The sequence below is a fragment of the Epinephelus fuscoguttatus genome, linkage group LG24 (assembly GCF_011397635.1).
Source record: "Epinephelus fuscoguttatus linkage group LG24, E.fuscoguttatus.final_Chr_v1".
Lineage (NCBI taxonomy): Eukaryota > Metazoa > Chordata > Actinopteri > Perciformes > Serranidae > Epinephelus > Epinephelus fuscoguttatus.
The window spans coordinates 11,735,741-11,756,054 of record NC_064775.1 but is presented as its reverse complement, the minus strand read 5'-3'; the positions used below and the strand labels follow the sequence as shown (position 1 = coordinate 11,756,054).

Sequence of the window (20,314 nt, the reverse complement as noted above, 5' to 3'; positions counted from 1 at the left end):
TCCATCGCAGTCACAACATTACAATGTAATAAAATGGTAAATATATAAAATCAAACTCAATACTGACGCATATACATTTCTGTATCGTGTTCAAAACCAAATGAACTGTACATGTTTTCATTTATATCTGTTTTTACATCATTTAAAATCTGTCATAATTTCTATGTAGTCATCTGTATTATTGTAAATCTTTGTCTCTTCACAGATAAATAGACTTTATTTTCAGGAGGTATTGTAACAAAAATAACACATTTCCTAATGCTGGCCACATGGAGCCATTGAAAATATCATTCAACTCTTCCCCCAGAATGCTTTAACACTATCGCAGACACAGAATACACAGACAAACAAGAGATACACAATGTGTCTCCTCGTTTCTCTCCCGTCTCTTTGTGGTTGGTCAGAAACATTCGGTGTGAATTCGGGAATCGCTCCCAAAGACCAGAAGATTCCTGAATGGTGTTTTTATGAGCTGACGCAGGAGCGGTTTGAACACGGTCGATGACGGCAGCCATCACTTGTACAGTGAAGATGGGAGGTGTTAGACAGACAGCCCCTGCTCTCACTAGTACTTCTCTTTGAACATTTCCTCCTTCAAGTTTGAAAAATGTGCTTATGTATTGAACTGTTTAGCATGTAGCTACACACTGCAAATATGACCATCTCATCAAAAATGTCCATTTTAACAAAAAAGGCTCCTACATTGCTTTTTAATCTTATTTTTGCTTAAAGGGTTAGTTCCCCCAAATGGCAAGAAATCCTTTTGTCCAACTTGCTTAGTGGTGTGAAGCCAAGTAGACCGCTTTGGTTTTATTTGTCCAGGTTTAAATATATATGTCGCTAAGGTTTTGGCGTCCACCCAACTACAGTTTGTGGTGCTTGTAGGATTAATGGGACAGTTCACCCTAAAATCAAATCTACTCAAGATAATCCGCAGATGTCGTTGTGAGCAGTTTCTTGTAGGGACTTGTTTCTTTCTCCTGAGCTACACCCACTAACTATCACTGTGCAGAAGGAAGAGTGCATCTACTGCTAGCTCACTTAGCATGACTGAGCTAGCTAACGAAACAGCTCAGCTAAAGAGGATGCCATTAATGTTTACATTTCTTGCTGTCACAAATACGAGCTTCTCATCCATGAGTAGAAATTGATTTTGGGGTGAATTTACTCTTTAAAAGAATACACTAAATATAAAGCTAGAGCTTGGAGACGTTTAGCTTAGCTTAGCTTAGCATAATGACTGGAAGTAGGTGGAAACAGCTAGCTTTTTAAACTTTGCCAGGCTATCTGTTCCCCCTGCTTCTACTCTTTGTGCTAAACTAACCAGCTGCTAGCTCCAGTTAGCATTAACAACAACATGCAAGGTTAAGATGGACATTTAAATAAACACAACGATTTCTTCACTAATCATTGCTTACGGTGATGGTCTTATTTTGCAGAATAATCAAAACATTTTTTTGTGTTTATGAGGAATGTCAGAGACAAATATTGCCTATCATTATTCATCTATTCGTCCTACAGAACCAGAGCTCAGCTGTCTGGCAAACCACCTCCCCAAACTTCATCCTGCCTACAGATCTAATATCAGTGTGCTTATACTCAAGACGACACGATGGCACAGACTCCTACGAAAACACAGTTTCCAGTCAAGCCATATTTTTCTTCTCTCATTTTACATTCTGGATATTTATAAGGAACATTTACTATCAGTACATTTTGAAAGAGCCATCTAACCAACTCATCGAACATAGATCCAACTGAGGATTACCAGAAAAAGGTATTTACAATCAAAATGCCAACCACGAGAAAATAAAAGGTACTTTTTGCACATCAAAATCTCTAGAGCTACTTTTTTTTCCCAAGCTGAAGAACACAGTAGAAAAAGCATGACCCGACAAAATAAAAGCCCATGGTACATCTTATAGATACATCCACGTTAAGGTTTAGTTTGACCCTGCCCTGTGCTTATAGTAGCCACACCTGAGTCACACCCCTGAAATCCCTCCCACTCTTTCACCATGATTGAATTTGAGTATTTGTGCCAAACCACTTCACTTCTGAAAGGAAAGGATTTCAGTCGTCATCGGACTCAGATCTGGTAGAAACTGGTCTGAGATCAGAAACAGCTTAGCATCTGGCCTCCAGTTCTACAAAACCATGATGAGTAATAATAATTTCACAGCTCTGGACCAAGCAAGTAAAACTTTGGCTAAAAAGAGCATATGAAGCATTACTGACACATACGGCACTCTCTCACACACTCGCACACACACTCGCACTCACACAGCCTAACCACAGGCCTCATATGCTTTGCAGACCCTGATAGTGGAACATTTTATCCAGAGAACAAAAATATAACTTTCTGTTTTTACTTTTCACAATCAGATACACATTCCTCTGTCGGGAGGTTGCATCATCCTGGTTACCCCCTAAAGTTACATCCCTCCCGACCAATTTGAACCCCTCAACAGACAAACTTGAAAGAGAAAAATGTAATCTAAGTCCATAGAAATGATATGCAAGATTAGCAAATGATCATAAACAAATGCAAAAAGGGAAGTTTGCACTGTTGCACGGTAACACTTCATGCTTTCTTCTCCTCGTATTTGCAAACAAAGAAAAACAGCAAAAGAAACAAACAAATAAGAATACACGAGAACAGTGATGTGGTATTTTTTGTAAAGGTTATCCAAGCCCAGAACCTTTCTGTCTGTGACCTTGCATAGCTGTGGATGTGGAGCCATACAATAACACTGACTGGATTTTCCTACAGAGTGGGCCTGGCTAAGGCTCTGGGTTTTTGGGTGAAGGACGTTTCATGAATAGCGTGCAGACTCAACTGTAGAATGTGGATCTATGATTTTGTGACTAGATATGACAGGTAGTCTGGATTAAACACAAAATGAAGAAGATATGATACCTGCAGTTTGATGATGAGGCTACAGTCGAGTCTGAACGCCACACATGAATACTTCCGCATCAACTGTATTTTTTGGTTGTGTCAGACCTGATCTGTGTTTAACCTGAACTCTGATTGGCTGGAGCTCTGGGTGCAAAGGGGCCATGGTTTGGGGTGAAAAGGTCAGAGGTCAGTGTTAGGGAGAAGCTAGCAGGACAGCTGTTCTGGAACATAAATCTCCCTTTAACAACCCAGAAGCACATACGAAGCTGTGACTCTTCAAACCTTTAAGCCTCTGCGTCGTCCGCTTATTTTCCCTCGAGTCTAAAACATTCATGCAAGAAATTCACGAGCACAATCTGAACAGAAAATGTCTGACTGTGTTCTCTAGGTATTTTTTTTTTCAGACAATGTGCTATAACAGTGTGCTGTTCTCCTTTGATTTCTGTGCTCTGACACACTGAACCCATGCTTAATGTACAGTGCATGTCCACGTTAGAGTGTACCAAAACTTAGCACCACCTTCCTCAAGTTCATCTCAAATCTCCACCCTTAAAAAAAATGTTCCACCTCCACTTCTGTCGAGCAGATAAGGCATTGTTGCTTTTATGTGTCACTTGGAGACAGAAGGTGTTGCTGTTTTTACGTACACTCTCTACATGAGGGAACCTAGATTGATTGAATGACACGATTCAATCAATCTGAAAGTGAAACACTCAGGTTTTCTAAACATATTTGGCTAAATTCTTCAAACCACTGTAACCACAACAATACAAAAACCATCCAGCTTTACTCAATAGCACCATATGAATATTGTTCCCAAATTATAAAGGGGTAAGGGATTATTGGACATTAGTGTGAGAGTGTGTGTTTGTGTATGTGCGGTGAGGTAGGGACACAGCCCATGTTGTTACACTATTTTTTGTGTACTAAGCATATCTCCCTGCTGTGGAGGAAAACCCTGTGTGTGTGTGTGTGTGTGTGTGTGTGTGTGTGTGTGTGTGTGTGTGTGTGTGTGTGTGTTTGTGTTTGTGTGGTGTATGTGTTGTGAGCGTGTACACTAAGCACATCTCCTCGCATCGGAGACTTGCATAGCTTCTGCAGGACAGGAAGAGCAGTTGTCCGTTTGGACGGAGCCTTTGGCACAGCCTTGGCCGATAACTGAAGGCAGTACTCAAGTTGCACCATAGAATTCAAAGAGACAATCTGCCCTTATTGCACCATTAAGTACATGTGTGTTTCATATTTGCACCATATGAAGTGGGATTAGCAGCCAATTGACTCTGTAGCTTGAGTGTGTTGCACCATATGAACACCGATGCTGCTGCTTCTGTTGCGAGTTCGCACCTACTGAATCTAGTTTGCAGCAAATTAACTGATTTGTCTTTTTTTTTTTTTTTTTTAAATCGGCTAGCACCACGGAAAAGTAATGTAAGCTCGCTCGTTGTTCACGTTAGTCTAACTTAAATGGGATACTTCAACATTTTTAGTGTTGTCTTCTTTTTTCACTTGGCAGCAACAAATTTTCCAATTACAATTCCCATCTTCACCCCGGTAAGTTTTGCTAGATAAATCTCAGGGGTCGATTAAAGGACCAGTGTGAGGGATTTAGTGACATCTAGTGGTGAGGTTGCAGAACTGAAACTTCTCCAATGTGCCACGTGTGTAGCTAAACTATGGTGGCCGACATGAAAATGTGAATGGCCCTATGTAGAGCCAGTGTTTAATTTATCTGTTGAGTTACTTTAAAAACAACATGGCGGACTCCGCCACTTCTAAGGTTACAAAAACACAACGATTCTTGTTTTCAGGTAATTATACACTAATGAAAACATTGGTTTAAGAGTTATACACAATTTCTGCCAATAATTGCCCTTAAATCCTACACACTGGACCTTCAAAAGAATAGGACACTGGACTTTGCTTTGATTCAAATGGGAACTCCACGGATTTTACATATTAAAGTTTGTTAGCAGCTCTTGGGGAGTATGACTAATTACCTAAATTGATGTCACTTGAGTCAGCGTCAGTTGGGACCTGAGACTACAAGTTTGAATACTACAAAGATCTGCAGGTCTGGATTCCCTCTTTGTACCCTGCTCCTAGTAGCTGTACAATTAAAACACACTCAATTCTCCAACTGAACTGTCAGTGGTCAAGTTGCATTGTGGGTAATGCAGGTGCCAGGTTTTAATATTTTTAAACTGTCCACGTTGAGTCAGACAATGTCACAGGAGTGAATACTGAATGAATGAATACTGGCTTGATCCTTTCTGCCTGCTTTGTCTTCATTTAGGTCCAATAGAATATTCATTACCTCCACCAAGGACCGAAGGTTTTCAGTTTGGTTTGTTTGTTTGTCAGCAGGATTACAGAAAACCTACTAGCTGGATTTTCAGGAAGGGTTGAAGGGTGTAGAATGGGCCAAAGAAGAACCCATAACATATTGGAGCAGATACAAATCACTTTTGTTAACATTGCGACTTAGAATATTTGGCCTTGGTGGAGGTTTGCCCTCTCTGAGTGCCCCTGAAGCTCATATAGAATCGTTGTCAGATTATTCTTGTCAATGAACTACTCAAGTTTTTGCTTCATCACTGAGATTTAATTACATTTGGTGGTCAGTTTTACTGATTGAAAACTAGCTTGCTTTTAACATTGGTTCAATTCCAACAATTTGACACACCTAGACAAGAGAAATGTTGAAGTACCCCTTTATAACACTCTTTACACTCTCAAATGCAACGTTTTTCCCTTTCACCTGCGCAATCCTCTTGGATGGCAGCTATAATAAGAAGCTTGTGTGTGTTTGTGTTCATAGTTTCTAACCGCACCATCTGAAATGGCTCATGGCTGGGTTTCACCTGCTCTACCAATAACGCGGGACGGGAGGAAAAGTGTGGAGCGTTGGCCGGCAAAAACACTTTCACCCCATTCCAAACACTTGTTTCCACTCACTGCCATGCGGTGTTAAGGCGGCCCCCCCCGACGGCGTGTGATTTCAGGAGCAACGTTCCTGTCGACGGGCTGATGACTGATATCTCGGCTCATTTGTTGTCGCCTGCCAATGTAACAGCTTGGATTACAGGGATAAACAAACAAAAAAATAAATAATGAGCCATACATCACAGCTCAGCCGTGGGTGGCTTTGGAGGAGTTGATGCTGGACTCGTTACAGGAGGAGACAAGTCACTGAGAGGGGTTGTGACGATTAAAGTCCAAAACTGTTTTATGTCAGTTTCAGTGGCAGCACCCTGTTAGCGTGGGACCAACATGATTAAGACATCACACGCAGAAATATGTAGTAGACATAGCTCAAAAATAATTAGTCTTGCATTTGCTCTTCCTGTTGGAGACGATTTCTCATTTCGTCATTGTCTAGCAAACAGACACGACTGAGCATTTTCTGTGGATGGAATCACTAGGCCGAAAGAAACCTCCCATGACCCCTCGAAGCATAACAGGAAATGATGGAGATGAACTGTCTGACCCCTAGAAGGCATACACACATACCAAACAGTGTGATAAGCATGTACTGCCTTCCTGTATTAATCATATTTGCTCTATGATATAACCGTACATCAGTAATACTGGCAACTTTATTTGTTTATCTGGAAGATAATGGTGCCACTGTGTTTTTGATTCGTCTATGTTTGACTTTAAAATGTGACCTTATTGGCAATGGAAATAGATTGGCACATTGACTAGTGTACACGTTTAGCAATAACAACTGTAGCATGAAAAGCTGTCATCTGTTCTTAGTAGATCTTTAGCTTTAGCGCCATGCTAACACCTTAGCATACAAGGTGTCAGCTCCATGCTGACACCTTAGCATACAAAGTGTTAGCTCCGTGCTAACACCTTAGCATTCAAGGTGTCAGCTTCATGCTAACGTCCTCAGCATACAGTGTGTTAGCTCCGTGCTAACACCTTAGCATACAAGGTGTCAGCTCCATGCTGACACCTTAGCATACAAGGTGTTAGCTCCGTGCTAACACCTTAGCATTCAAGGTGTCAGCTTCATGCTAACGTCCTCAGCATACAGTGTGTTAGCTCCGTACTAATACCTTAGAATGTAATGTGTTGGCTCCATGCTAATACTTAGCAGACAAGGTGTTGAGTTAGGCTTCTTGGCAATTAAACAGATTATTGTTTTAGCAGATGGCCTGTAGAACTGTATCTTAGCTAATATCTCTGCTATCTAGGCCAGTATAGCTGATGTAGCTGGTTTTGCTTTGAAACATTTTTCAGACTCTAATTCTTCCAATTAACAGTCATTTTGGGACGGTCATTTTTTAGTTCCATATAGTTTGAAGGTGGCATCCATTCAGGAGCAATAACAAAGCATTATTTTTAGGGATGTCCTGATCCAATCTCAAAGATCAGTATCGGGGCCGATAAAGGCATTTTTTAACTGATCGAGATCAGCTATATTGAGCTTATAAAGCCCGATCCGATCCTTTATTTCACGTAAGTGCGCACTGTGCTGCTGTATTATCTGGAAAAATAAAAGTATCAGATCGGGACATGGTATCGGCAGATTTTCAATATTAAATGACTCAGATCAGGATCAGGGTTAAAAAAAAATCTTGATCAGGACATCCCTAAATATTTTAGAGTTACTTGGTCTTAATTTGAGCCACTACAACTTGTCATAGTCTCATTTTTAGAGCTAATGTTAGCAACTGTAGCCTAGGCTAATGTATGCTTAAGTCTTTGCATTCTTAAAGGAATAGTTTGACATTTTGGGAAATACGTTAGAGTGATTAAAAGCCCTTCATCCCTCCTTTCTCTAACTTTAAACAGAGCTAAGCTAGCTGTTTCCTACAACTTTCAGTTTTCATGCTAAGCTAAGCTAAGCTAAGCTAAGCTAATCAACTCCTTGTTTTAGTGTACAAACATGAGAGAGAAAAATCTTCTTGTCAAACTCTGGCAATAGTCGTATTTCCCAAAATGTTAAACTATTCCTGTAGCACAAACTTTGAGTGAAATTTTGCGCCTTAGATGCCAATACTCTCTCTTTCTCCATCTTTCCCATCATGCTCTGCGACTCTACTCCATCAACCAACCCTCAAAATCCTCTGTGTCCAACTGCTTTGTCCCCAGTCGACAACAATGTGACAGCATATAAAAAAACATCCCCGCTGTACATAGAAAATATATACACTACCTTTTGACTAGACTAACGACAACATGTTCACAACTCCTTTTATTTAAAGTGACGTTTGTTCTTTCTTTGTGTCACGTCTTCTTATTCTACCGAAACCCGTGAAAGTGTGAGCGACGCAACGAAACGGCATGCGGTGGTCAAAGACTCCGGTGTGAAGCTGCGCTCATTTTTCAGATTATTTTTGTTTGTTTGTTTTTTCTTCACAGCGGAGAGCGAACGTGTGATATTAAATCATGAGAACAGATGAAGAGTGAACAGAGGAGTTGGAAATAGAGAGACAGAAGGATAAAGAGAGAAAGAGATGGACTCGCGCTGAAGCAGCTTGTTGAGTCATGGCCATGGGACTTACGGGTCAAAGGTTCCCGCAAGGAACGTGTATGTGTTTGTGAGTGTGTGTGTGTGTGTGTGTGTGTGTGTGTGTGTGTGTGTGTGTGTGTGTGTGACAAGATGCTTTTGTGTCTGTGTGCTATCATCAAGTGCGATGTTGTGCATGTGAGAATGTGTTTCTAAATCTTCTCTAACTCTGAACATCCTTGTATACATACATGTCTTTTTCTGGCGCTCACGTGTACTAATGTGTGTGTGTGTTGACGTGTGTGTCTGTGTGTCAGAGTGAGGACTCATACTGCAACAGTTCATACAGTAGGGGTCCATCACGGTAGCGGATGCCCACAGCAGCTGGCGTTATGTACTGCAGGATGTTTATAGTCCTCCGCAGGCGCCTGTCTACGTAGTGGGCGTCCCATGCTGGGTAACGCTTCCTGGGCATGTCGATCTTTATTAGCGGGCCCTCGGGCTTGGTGGTGATGGGCGCCGACCTCACCTGGAAGACGGGAAGACACGACTCAGCCACATCCTCTTCCGTCTGTGACTTGGCCATGTGGGCCGGGGTGGGTGGGGCACTGGGCGGGGCTGACGGGGGGAGGGGCAGACCCCAAAGCAGCTGGGCGCAGCAGGACGAGGCGGGGCTTGGCTGGAGGTGGGCGGTGGCAGGGTGCAGGAAGCCGTAGTACAGCAGCATGACCAGGACGCCGCCAGCGAATGTCAGGTAGACGCTGCACAGTGCTGGGATAGCGTAGGCGTCCGTCAACACTGGGTCTCTGTAGGCGTACCTGCAGGACGGTGGTGACAGAGGGTTGTAACTTTTTTATTTTAATAAACATGATACTCTATACGTCGCATCCACGTTCAGGACGCAAGAAAATGCAAATTACTTGGTGTAACTCACCACAGCCCAGTGAGGATGCTGTTCTCGGCCAACACCACGGTGTAGTACGCCACCATTCTGTGCCGCGTCCGGCCCTCTTTCACATTAAACCAGCAGAAGATGTAGACAATGCCGACCACCATGTTGAAAAGCACCTCCTCCCACTTGGACATACAGAAGTCAGTGCCTCCATGCACCACCCAGAAGGCCATGGCGCACCAGTGGACCACCACAAAGATGCCAAAGTAGATGTGAAAGAGGGAGGCGAAGAGGGCGAGTGAGAGGACACGGGATGAGATAGTGAAGAGGCGCCAGAAGAGGTGCAGAAGCGCCCCGCGGTAGCTCATGTTGCGCTGGTCGTCACGAGAATCTCGCAGGAGTTTGTGGTAGGAGGCCAGAACCCAGGCGAGAGACAGGAGGGAGCCAAGGGAGGAGATGCCTACAGAGAGACAGAGGAGGGTTTCAGAGGAGGATGATGATCTTTTGTTTCTGAGTGAATCAATCACAGCAAAGTAGTTTGAAGGTTCGTGAAACAAAAAAGCACACCGGCACAAAATGATCATGAGTCAATGAGGGTGTTTGTGTTGAGCACATTCTTAAATAAGAGATAGTGTGTGACACGACAGAAACATTTGGTCATGACGCTTAATGGTATGAGTCCGAAATAAAAAGTTATTTTTGATGTCCCAGCTGCTGTGTGCATCCGCCCCCTGTGCTAGTCACATATTTGCATTTAGGTAGAAGGTGTCCCAAAACTCTCGAGTGATAGGGATGAATAACACCAGTGGGTGGCCGCCTAGATGATACATATCTTGGATGAATAAGGCAGAGGAGGCTGATGGAGTTTGGCTATCACATCCCCCGGACACCTATGATTGTGCTTTCTTTCTACCTGAACAAAAAAACCCTGTGAAAATCCAAACGCAGCACCATCTGCAGCCACAAATTACTGAGCATGATGTGTGCAAATTGCTAATTACTGTTTGTGCAGCTGCTGATTTGTATGTGCTTTGTGGGCTACATGAAAACATGGTGTTATGTTTGTTAACGTGGCAGGGAGTTAGTAGCGTTCAAGTGGAGCTGGTTTCTCTGGCTCCTCGGATGAAGTGAAGTCAGTCCGTCCGGTGTTATCTGTGCTCCACCTACACTGCAGCGTCTCGGCTCGGTTCTCCTGGATCATGATGCAGAGCTGCAGGACCAGCTGAGGCGCAGACTCCAGGAAAGTCTCCAGCAGCCGCAGCATGTTGACATCTGCGTACTCGAACATCATGGCCCAGTACCAGCGCCGTTGGTGTTCCTTCTGTCGCCGCGACATAACGCCCAGATACAGCGTCCTGATGTACCTGCAGGGGTCAGAGGTAACAACGCTTTAAGTAATAATACTTACCACTACTACTATTACCATTAATGCTTGATAAGATAATAATCTGATCATCTGACTGGGTTAACTCCACCTGATGAAAAGTAATGCCATGGGGGAAGGTTTGTTTAAACACTGACGGTGATTTGGGGGCCCTCTGCCATACACTTAATTTCCTGCATTCTGGTGAATTTTATGCATCAATTTATGGCGTAAGTATCTTTAATTTTGTCAAGATAAAAGTCCTCTACTGCTTTCATGTTTTTCTTTGGGGGGGTTCTCTCAAACAAGATGACAGTAACCTGAATAACTTTCAGGTTTTACGGTGGCTCGATAAAGAAATATGAATATTACCGCTGTAAATTATAGTGTCCATTTTCACTGTTTTCAGGAAAACAATCGACAGATTAATCAGTGATGAAAACAGTCAATAGCTGTTGCCCTAATTCACATTGTACAGGAAATATCACAATAACTAACAAACTGAACATTTCAGAAATATCATGTAAGTACACCTCTGGCTAACAGAATTTATAGCTATGACCTATCGCCCTGCTGAACTCGCACTAAAAATATTTCTAGGTTTTGTGATGGTCTGATCGTGTGTAGAAGCTGTTTAAGAAGAGACAAGCATGACAACATCCTGATGCATACATACAGAGAGAAACTACTGTGCATGTGGGTGGGATGTAGGCAGTGTTTTCAATTAAAATGCCTGAGGGCACTTACAGTGAATGTGAGTGAGTGTGTGTGTGTGTGTGTGTGTGTGTGTGTGTGTGTGTGTGTGTGTGCGCGCGCACATGTATGCAAATGTACTCTAATGATAGCCTCCCACTTCCCTGCGAGTGCATTACTACTTCACGTGCATGGGTGTCATTGCGTGTGTGCATGCGCTCCTACATTATGCATGACTCTGTACGTACAGCTATTACATCCATCTGGGTTGAAACATACAAGCTTAATTCAAAAAACATAAATAATGCACCATCCATAGCCTCCATGTGCATGCACACCACTCACGTTAGACTGGCTCACAGCAGTCTGGCTTCGTGCAGATGCCGGGCATGCGCAGACACGTGGGCTATCCAACATGGGAGCATTCATGGCTAATTAACAATCTAGTGGCACAGTGAGGAGAGAGGAGGGTTTCTGCTGTCTGAGAACTCCAATGAGCACTGCAGTATCATACTTAGTACAAGTTTCTTCACCATGAACAACCTACAATGTACAATGTGTGTTCTCGCCAGACAAGCCAAAGTGCTTGTCCATCGTCTGTGGGATAAACCCAGAGATTAAGACGATTCATAGGACTTGGAACACCAAGGCAGAGGAGTTTGTGAACCTCCCACAGACAGCATTAATGTCACCAATGAGGTTCCCATCTCTTAGACCTCCCCCCAACAAGCATGTGTAGTTGCCTGTAAGCACACAGTGAACTCTAATGGCAACATCCACATTCCTTTCTTGACTGCAAGGGTGGCAACTAAAAAGCACTCAATTGGGCTCAGGTATGGGCTCACTTTCCCAATGGACACATGAATAGTTCTAAGCGGGCTTAGACTGGACTCGTGCAGGTTCAAGCCTTTGTCTGAACCCAGATTGCTGAGATCTAGAAGCTTACTGGCTGGGAAAAACCTCCAGGGAAAGACTCTAAACTGGTGAAGCAACGGTCCACTCTTCCTGCTGCTTTACTCGTCCACTGGATTGTCTGGATTCTGCTGGGTTAAGAAACAATTCACCAGCACACCTGCCTTGAGTTCCACAAGTAAAGCACTAAACCATCCATTGACTTACCGCCTGCTCACCTACACCTCTTAAAGCCTCTATTTCTTTCCGCTGGGATGGACAGCTTTTGTCCTTTTCAAGTGAAGGCTGGTGGGCACACAGAGAGAAGATGGGGCCTCATGATATGGCAGTGCACCTGGATATCCTGGCAAGAGTCAGAGTCCAGAACTCTGGTTGCATCAGACGATCATGTCAGGACAGTGAAGATAAAATTCATCTCCACACAAACTGCATTTTAGGTCACAAAATAAGACCTTTTGTAAAACTCCACGAACATTTTCAGAAAGTCTGTTTTTAGTGTTGATGTGTAGGAGGGGGAGTTTTTGGCAAGTAACATCAGTGCGTGCCGTTCCTCGTTCGTGAGGTGTGACAAATGAGGTGACATTTCATCCAATGGCAGACGTGGCCAAAGTAATGCTGGGTCTAACTTTGCCAACAGGACTTTTTACATGTCTACACATACATGTACAGTTACTGTTCCACTATATTAAAGAACAGAGACGTCAGACTGTGTGCTTTTGTGGCAGAAATCTATTGATTATAATTCATTTCCTAACCTTAACCAAAAAATCCTGTTCTGAGAGAAAGCCCTTTACGAACTCTTCTCCCAGCAGCTCACTGCTCCAGGTAGCTTTCTGTTAACAGCTTCTTTTCACACTTCTGATTGGCCAACATCTTCTTCCTTGTCTTTGTGTGGCTTTAGGGTTTTGGTTTCAATTGTGTCTTTGCGTTTTCATTTGGACTGCTTGTGTGGACGATAACATTTTGAAGAACGAAGCAGAAAAAAAACTTGTTTCCAAGAATACCCTTGTCCATGTGGACAGAGCCGAAGTGTCTACATGGCCATGAGCCAACTTGGTTGTGCTTCCTGAACTTCCAAATGACAGCACTCCCTCTTAGATTGTCACTCGTGGTCTTTCTATTGAGCCCATTTGCAACTCAAATGTGGGGCAGCTGTTAAAAAGCTTACATCAGGTCTGGCTTAATGCACGTGGGCTACCACTCACAGGCTAATTAATAATCTACTGGCACAGTGAGAAAAGTTTATGCTGCTTGAAAACTCTGATGTGGACCTTTTTATCGGCCCCATACATGACATGTGACACTCATTTTTTTACATGTGTATTCTGAGCATGCTTTGCTGCACCGTATTGAATTTACACTAAAGCGTGAAAGCTATCCACCCTGACTTCCTGTGTTTTAATCGACACTCCGGGTAGAGAGCCATCCCTATATTCCGACATCCTTCTCATCCTACTCTCCATCCAGTGTACAGTATGTTAATGCCTCTAAACAAACCATTTTAAAGCCAAATGAATGGATTGTGTCGCTTTAAAATAAGATACAAACACCAATATGCTGTTTGTCCTTGACTCAAGAACAGCGAAGGGTAAATAAGCAGCAGTGTTTGGCTTTTTAGAAATCCATAAACATGAAGTCCTTGTTCAGTTTAAGGAGGCTTTGCTGTGCAGCGTAGCAGGCAACCCTGACAGCCACTTAATGCCCTAACATGGAGGGATGTGTTTTCAAACCATATGTACCAAATACAGTAGATCTTCCACCCCTCCACTCTCACTTCCACTCCTCCTCTCGCTTTCTTTTCTGCTCCCATCCCCCCCATTTACCCATTGTGCATGTGCAACCTTTTCTCCCTCCTCCTCCTCCTACTCTATCCCCACCCCTCCTCCTCTCCACAGCCTCTCCATCTCTAAGCGATCCGTCTCAATCAGGCCATACCATTTCCTCCGCTACAAACATCCCCACTCCCTTCCCTCCTTCCCCCTGCCCCTTCCACTTCCTCCAGGTGGGAGAGTCCATTCTGCAGGATGAGGGGGTGACAACTGGGTGGGGTGCACGGAGGTAGAGGAGGGATGTGTGCATGTGTGTGGGGGTCGATTTAACCCTACAACCACGGAGAGGCTGAAGCAGAGGAGCCAAGTTACACACCAGGATGTAAACACACACACACACACACTTTATACTCTCTGCTGCCCGCCCAGAGGCAAGTGGACACCATTAAGGAGTCTTCTTGGAGAAAGGGGTGGGGAGGGAATGAGAGTGAACATTGTCCTTGTATAGAAGGCTAGGAGGCTGAAGATAGCACACTCCTGCTGCTACTACTACTACTACTACTACTACTACTACTTCTTCTGTCACACACACCAAAGCAAACACACACACACACACACACACACACACACATAAGTCTGTGAAACAAGTCTCAAAGAGAGCAAAAAACCTGCAGTTGCAATAGAAAGACGTGTGTGTGTTTTTTTCCCGCCAGTGCTTTTAGCACCACAATTAGCACCTACCCTTGTCCAACTGTGTGTATATGTGTGTGTGTGTATATGTGTGTGTGTGTGTGACAGAGAGAGAAAAGGAGAGAGAGAGAGAGGGGGACGTGTTGCCAGAAGCGCAGATGCTTTTCCTCTTTGTACTCTCCATGCATGCTGACACTCATGGGAAGGGCCGTGACACCGTTTTTCCACCGGTCTCACAGACACACACACACACACACACACACTAACACAGACACACGCTGACAGGCACGCACACACACATGTACATACACATTCACACATACACAAATGTGCAAAAATGCACAGCCCTGACTTCTCTGTTCTCTCGCTCATGGTGCTGGAGGAAATCAGCACCATGGATAGCGTTTCAAATCTAAAAGCACACTGTGGATGTGTCTAATATCTGATCCCAAAATATATAAAACTTTAATAACTACAGATGTAGAAGAAGGTATCAGAGACTTTTGCACCTCTCAGCTATAGATGCTGCTCTTTACAGCTGGGAACTGGACAGTATGAGTTGCAAGATAAAAGGAAAGAAACTCAAAGAAGTTAGCCTGTAAAAGTTGGATCACTGACTGTCTCTCTGTGTCCCCCTCACTGCCTCTCTGACTGTCTCTCTTAATATCTATCTGTCAGTCCCAGATAGTAACTGAAACGCTGGGGAGGTCAGAGAGAGCCTTTCCCTGTCCTGCTCTTGCTCTTCCTCTCCCGCCTGTCAGTGTGAAGCAGGCTTTGCTTTCTCCTGGCTGCATGGAGTAGACACCACTCTACCCATTAGCAACATTAAGTTTGTGTGTGTGAGAGAGAGGAAGATGATGTGAGAGAGAGGGAGATGAAGGGGGGGAGTGTGGTGACAGGTTGGGATCAGGTGTGTGTTGTTGTTTGTGCCCCACCGCCCCTACCTCCACACTTGTCCCAGCTGGAGGATGTGTATGGTGGCCTGCCACAGCCAGATGGTGGCCAGCTGCAGGCGGTCCCTGCCGGGGTACAGGCACCCCAGAGCCACCGCGCCCCGCTTGGTCAGCCCCTCCACCTCCCCGAGCCCCCCGCCGGTGTAGTCCTGCACGAACCAACGGAAACTCAGAATCTGGACCAGCACGGACGGCACCAGCACGAAGAAGAGAGTGAGGCCGAACCAGAGGTAGTCCTGCCTCTTGTAGTAGTCCATCGCCAGGCACAGGTCCGTGCCAACGTCCCAGAAGAAGACGAGGAGGGCGAGGATGATCCAGAGGCAGTCCAGCCACAGCTGCTCCCGGGGCGGGCAGTGAGTCTCCCGGATGCCGACCCCTCCGGCAGGCTGGCCCCCACCAAGCACAGAGCCGAGGCAGGCGGAGCGGCAGCCCCAGTAGCACGCGGAGGAGCGGCAGCACTGACAGATGTGGATCGCGGCAGAGTCCAGCGGCTCCTCAGCGTCAACATCGTACAGCTGGGCGAAACCGCCGCCGCCGCACCCGACCCCGGCTTTGCCGCCGTCCGACTGCGCGGCCATGTTCCCCTTCCCGCTCCTGCCCTCCTGTGATATGCACGACAACCGCACCGTTGTGCTTTCTCGCGGGGCGCGGATACCACGTCACTTCCCAGATACCTGCTGTCCCCTTCCCTCTCGCGCCGCGGCGACTGCTGTGTCTCTTTCCCGCCCGGGGCGCGAGGAGCCATCAGAGCCAGCGGCCGCGAGACGGCGGCTCCCCTTCTTCCTCGTCCGGTCGAGACACCGCCACCGGGCGCTCACGAGCAGCAGCGGAATCCGTTCCCGTTCTAGTCCAGCAGCCCTGCATCATCCCGTCCTGCGCGCGCGGTCATCTAGGGCGACGGGAGGCTATGACGTAATGCATCTCCCGCTGTTCTTAAGACGTGTCAGTGGATGTGGATGTGTGTGTGTGTGTGTGTGTGTGTGTGTGTGTGTGTGTGTGTGTGTGTGTGTGTGTGGGCGCGCACCGGACTCCAGTCTATTCTCTCAAACCACGACTCGTGCAAAGATAAACCTCCCTGGTCAGTCAACCGGAGGACCCCCGACTCCTGCCTCTCATCCCGCCCGCACTCTGGCTGCAGGTTCCCGGCATCCGCTGCAGCCTGTGTCCGCTCCGCTCCTTTCCGCAGCTCCAGCCCTCTGCAGCTCCAGCTTCCCCTCTTCACTTTCTCTCTCACACTCTCACTCCGCCCTCTACCGGATAAGAACCTCAACCCCGACTTCACATCTGCACGCGGGCACGCGCACGTGCGTGCGCACAAGGGTCTTGCAATATGCTGTATCGGAATAGGATGATTGTTTTCCAATGAAATCAGCTAGTTTCCTCCAACAATTTGATTCCCACCGCGTGACACTCATCTCTCCATCAGCCACCATCCCCTCTCTCAATATTCTCCTCCATCCATTGCTTTCTCTGCACTTCCCACTTCTCCCTTTCCTCCTCACACTCTCCATCCATCCCTCCATCATTCCCTCCAGTGGGCTGACTGCCCTGTGGCTCTGCCAGCCTAATCAGCCGTAACATATGTGTGTGCAGTGTATGTGTATGTGTGTGTGTGATCCCTGCTAGGCAAGCGGGGAGATAGAGAGGCGAGGATTTAGGAATGTGAGAAACTGGGATGGATGCTGTATGTGTGTGTGTGTGTGTGTGTGTGTGTGAGGAGGAACTGAGGGAGCTGGAAAGCTGAGAGCCGGATAGAGAAGGAGGGATGGATTTAGGAATTAGTGGAGAGATGAAAGGGGTGTGCTTGTGTGTGTGTGTGTGTGTGTCTGAGAAAGAGAGCGAAAGAGAAAAGATGATTCAAGCTGAAGCAGTTTGAAAGGATGAAAAGATTGACAGGAACAATGCTTTGAGAGACAGAAGAGGAGAAAAGACATAATTTTGAGCAGTGGAGGCACAAAAAGGATGATGAGAGGAGGGAAGATGATGTGAGTCAGGGTAGGAAAGGAATGGCAGAGAGGAAAATCAAAAGGAGTGTTAAGAAGAATGAAGTCTTGAGGGGGGACTAAATAAGGATTTCTTGGATATGATGAAGGTCAGGAGGAGGAAAACTAAGGGAAGTGATGGATCTGAAGGTTGGAGAATTGTTAAATTGAAGTGGAACACACGCACAGGCCACATCACTTGCCCTTTCACAAGCTTCCACACACACGCTTAATTTATTGTTCCCAACGCACACACACACTCAGAATATGCAAGCATGCACTGCATATCTTCATCGCACACACACACACACACTCTTGCTCCTCGTTCTCAGGAGCACGTCTCTGTGCAAGCAGTTGCACTTTCTCTCCCTCCCTGTCCACTGGAGATTAGCCTCTCTGTTGTCATGACGACTGTGGCTGTGCAGCTGAAGGACAGGGAGGAAGTCGATGGTTGTATGGCTGTGTGTGTGTGTGTGTGTGTGTGTGTGTGTGTGCAAGCAGGAGACAATGAGAGTGAGTGACACCAACACTGGAGTTATTCAGCTCAGAGTGTGGGCTTTTTCCCCCTGACATTTGGACTTAAGGCTAATTACACCGAGTCTTTCCAGAAATGCAGACACACATGACCTGAGCACCTGCAGAGGCATGTGTCAGCAGCAAACTGGGTAGAAGTTTGGTGCTATTGTCCAAAACTGATTCAGCTTTTCATGACTTAAATGGGATGCTTACAGTCAAGGTTGCACATTGTGCCATGTCTACACAAACATGCGAATCCAAACAAATCGAAACTTTTCTCCTGCTTTTGTTGCGAGTATGAGGCTCAGCAGGTCATCTTGGAAGGACAACTTCACACAAATAATGCACAAAACCATTATGTGTATGCAGTAAAAACCAAACCTCCTCTTATGAATCATGGGTTGCAGCTGCAGTCTCCACTATACAATATTTATCCGAATGAATTAGCAAAAACGCCGGAGGACTCCACATCAAATGCTTCCTGTGTGCGGATGATTTGGTCGTGCTGCTCGAGACAAAAGCAGGCAGCAGCAGCAGCCCCTGGATCAGCAGTAAACTTCAAAAGATCAAAACAATGATCTTGCGCTGAGATGATTGGAACCACGACGGCACAGAACGGGAGTTTTAATCTGGCTGTGAATGACTGCGAGGACAAAGCGAGATAAGAACACCACAGATATGCGGAAATTTGTACATGTGCAGCAGGGGCTTTGAGAAAGAACTCAATATGAGGCTGGTGAACTAAATAAGAGCCAATTAACTACAGAGGGGATTCAGTTTATTAACAAACCCTCACACAAAAATCCTAAAATGTTGGGCAAATACAGCCCTAACTGAAGGTTGACTAGAGCTTTATTTGTGTCTGAATAGAGACCCCACAGTTGAAGATAATGTGAGCACAGTAGGGAGGACGACTGGAGAGGACACAGAGTACTTCCAACCCCTAAATGGAGTCTGACAGTGGTGGAGAAAGCATTCAGATACCATGGTGTAAAATAAATGCCACAAAAGTAGAACTGTTTTCCCCTCCATGCTTTTCTTTTCATTATTATTTTTGGAGTTTGCCAATTTATGTGACTGAAGCTGAATGACTGATGAGCATCACCTGCATCTGCCTGAAAATGTTTGTGTGGCACAGAGAGAAGGTGAAGCAGGGTGCTGATATTTCTGTTGACCGCTAAAGTTCCTACCATCATACAGTCCAGTTCTGCAAGTCAATCTACATAAACGTATGTTTGAAAGTATGTTTCATCATAAAAGGGTTAAATTACACATCTCCCTACACTGCTGATGCTTTCCTGGATTTGTGCATGTAAGACAATGGACTACTCAGCCACTTTGGACGTTGACCGTGAGTAAATATGAATGAAGTAAAAGAGCGCAGCACAACCCATCAAGATTGAATTAACCTGTGGAAAGAGTGGATCGCTTGTTTCTGCACATTAAAGGAGGAAAGTTGGATGTGGATGTCTCGTGTATTTACTGCTAGTGCTCAAGCCTGAATTAGATAGTGGACTGTGGATTTGGAGACAGTATTGGATTGTTTATGTATGTAGTCAGATTTGTGCCAAAATAAAGTTGGATGTGGATTGATGATGCAGACGTGGATGTGGATTTTGACATTTGCTCTCTCAAGAGTGAATAAAATAAAAGGTGTCATCATTGCTTTAAAGGAGCTCATGGAAAATGATGGTAATGTCTCACAAATGCAAACTCATCTGAACATTTTGATGCAATTGCATGAGGTGTCAATTTCCCTGCATGTGTCACTGATGGAAATAATACCTGAGGTGGAAAAGGATAAACAGAAAGTGTGGTTTGCAAGCATCAGTAATCATGTTTGGGTTTAAAAACCCCATTTTCGTGGTACTATCCCAGCTAGAAAAACAGCAATGTCTCAGTCGAAAACAACCACTTTTGTGGCACTACCACCCCTGGAAAAACAGCAACGGGTTGTTGAAAAACACCCATGTTTGGTGGCTAAAAGAACAGTGGGAACACAGCATTGACTCATTAAAAAGCAACCGGTTTTATTGTCTTTTGCTCTCGAACAGTGGCCTGTAGCTTGGCAGGCGTCTAGGTGTCTGGCCATCCACCATCCCCTCCACCTCCTGATGACAAACTCACTCATATACTTTGTCTCTTAAAAAATGTTGATATGATTCGTATGAAATGTACAAA

The 20,314-nt window shown here is 45.1% G+C and overlaps 2 protein-coding genes across 2 annotated transcripts in view; one reads left to right on the top strand and one right to left on the bottom strand.

Annotated features, from left to right (window-relative positions):
• Positions 1–53: 53 nt before the first annotated feature.
• Positions 54–16,818, bottom strand: xkr6a (XK, Kell blood group complex subunit-related family, member 6a). Its single transcript, XM_049570534.1, has 4 exons — positions 15,627–16,818; positions 10,423–10,619; positions 9,298–9,715; positions 54–9,181 (listed from the first exon to the last, which is right to left on the bottom strand). Exons 1-4 carry the CDS (start codon positions 16,211–16,213, stop codon positions 8,677–8,679), a joined length of 1,707 nt encoding a protein of 568 aa, XP_049426491.1. The 5' UTR covers positions 16,214–16,818; the 3' UTR covers positions 54–8,676.
• Positions 10,591–20,314, top strand: part of gckr (glucokinase (hexokinase 4) regulator) — a 21,897-nt gene continuing 12,173 nt past the window's right edge. The window contains exon 1 of the mRNA XM_049570532.1: positions 10,591–10,634. Within this exon, the coding sequence (XP_049426489.1) occupies positions 10,614–10,634 (21 nt within the window). The 5' untranslated portion in view covers positions 10,591–10,613. The remainder of the gene's footprint in view (positions 10,635–20,314) is intronic.

Coding starts and splice junctions, on each gene's coding strand:
- xkr6a (XM_049570534.1), bottom strand. CDS start 16,213: ATGGCCGCGCAGTCGGACGGCGGCAAAGCCGGGGTCGGGTGCGGCGGC. Junction 9,716..10,422: donor CCGAGCCGAGACGCTGCAGT/GTAGGTGGAGCA, acceptor GTCTCTCTGTAG/GCATCTCCTCCCTTGGCTCC. Junction 9,182..9,297: donor AGCATCCTCACTGGGCTGTG/GTGAGTTACACC, acceptor ACCGTCCTGCAG/GTACGCCTACAGAGACCCAG.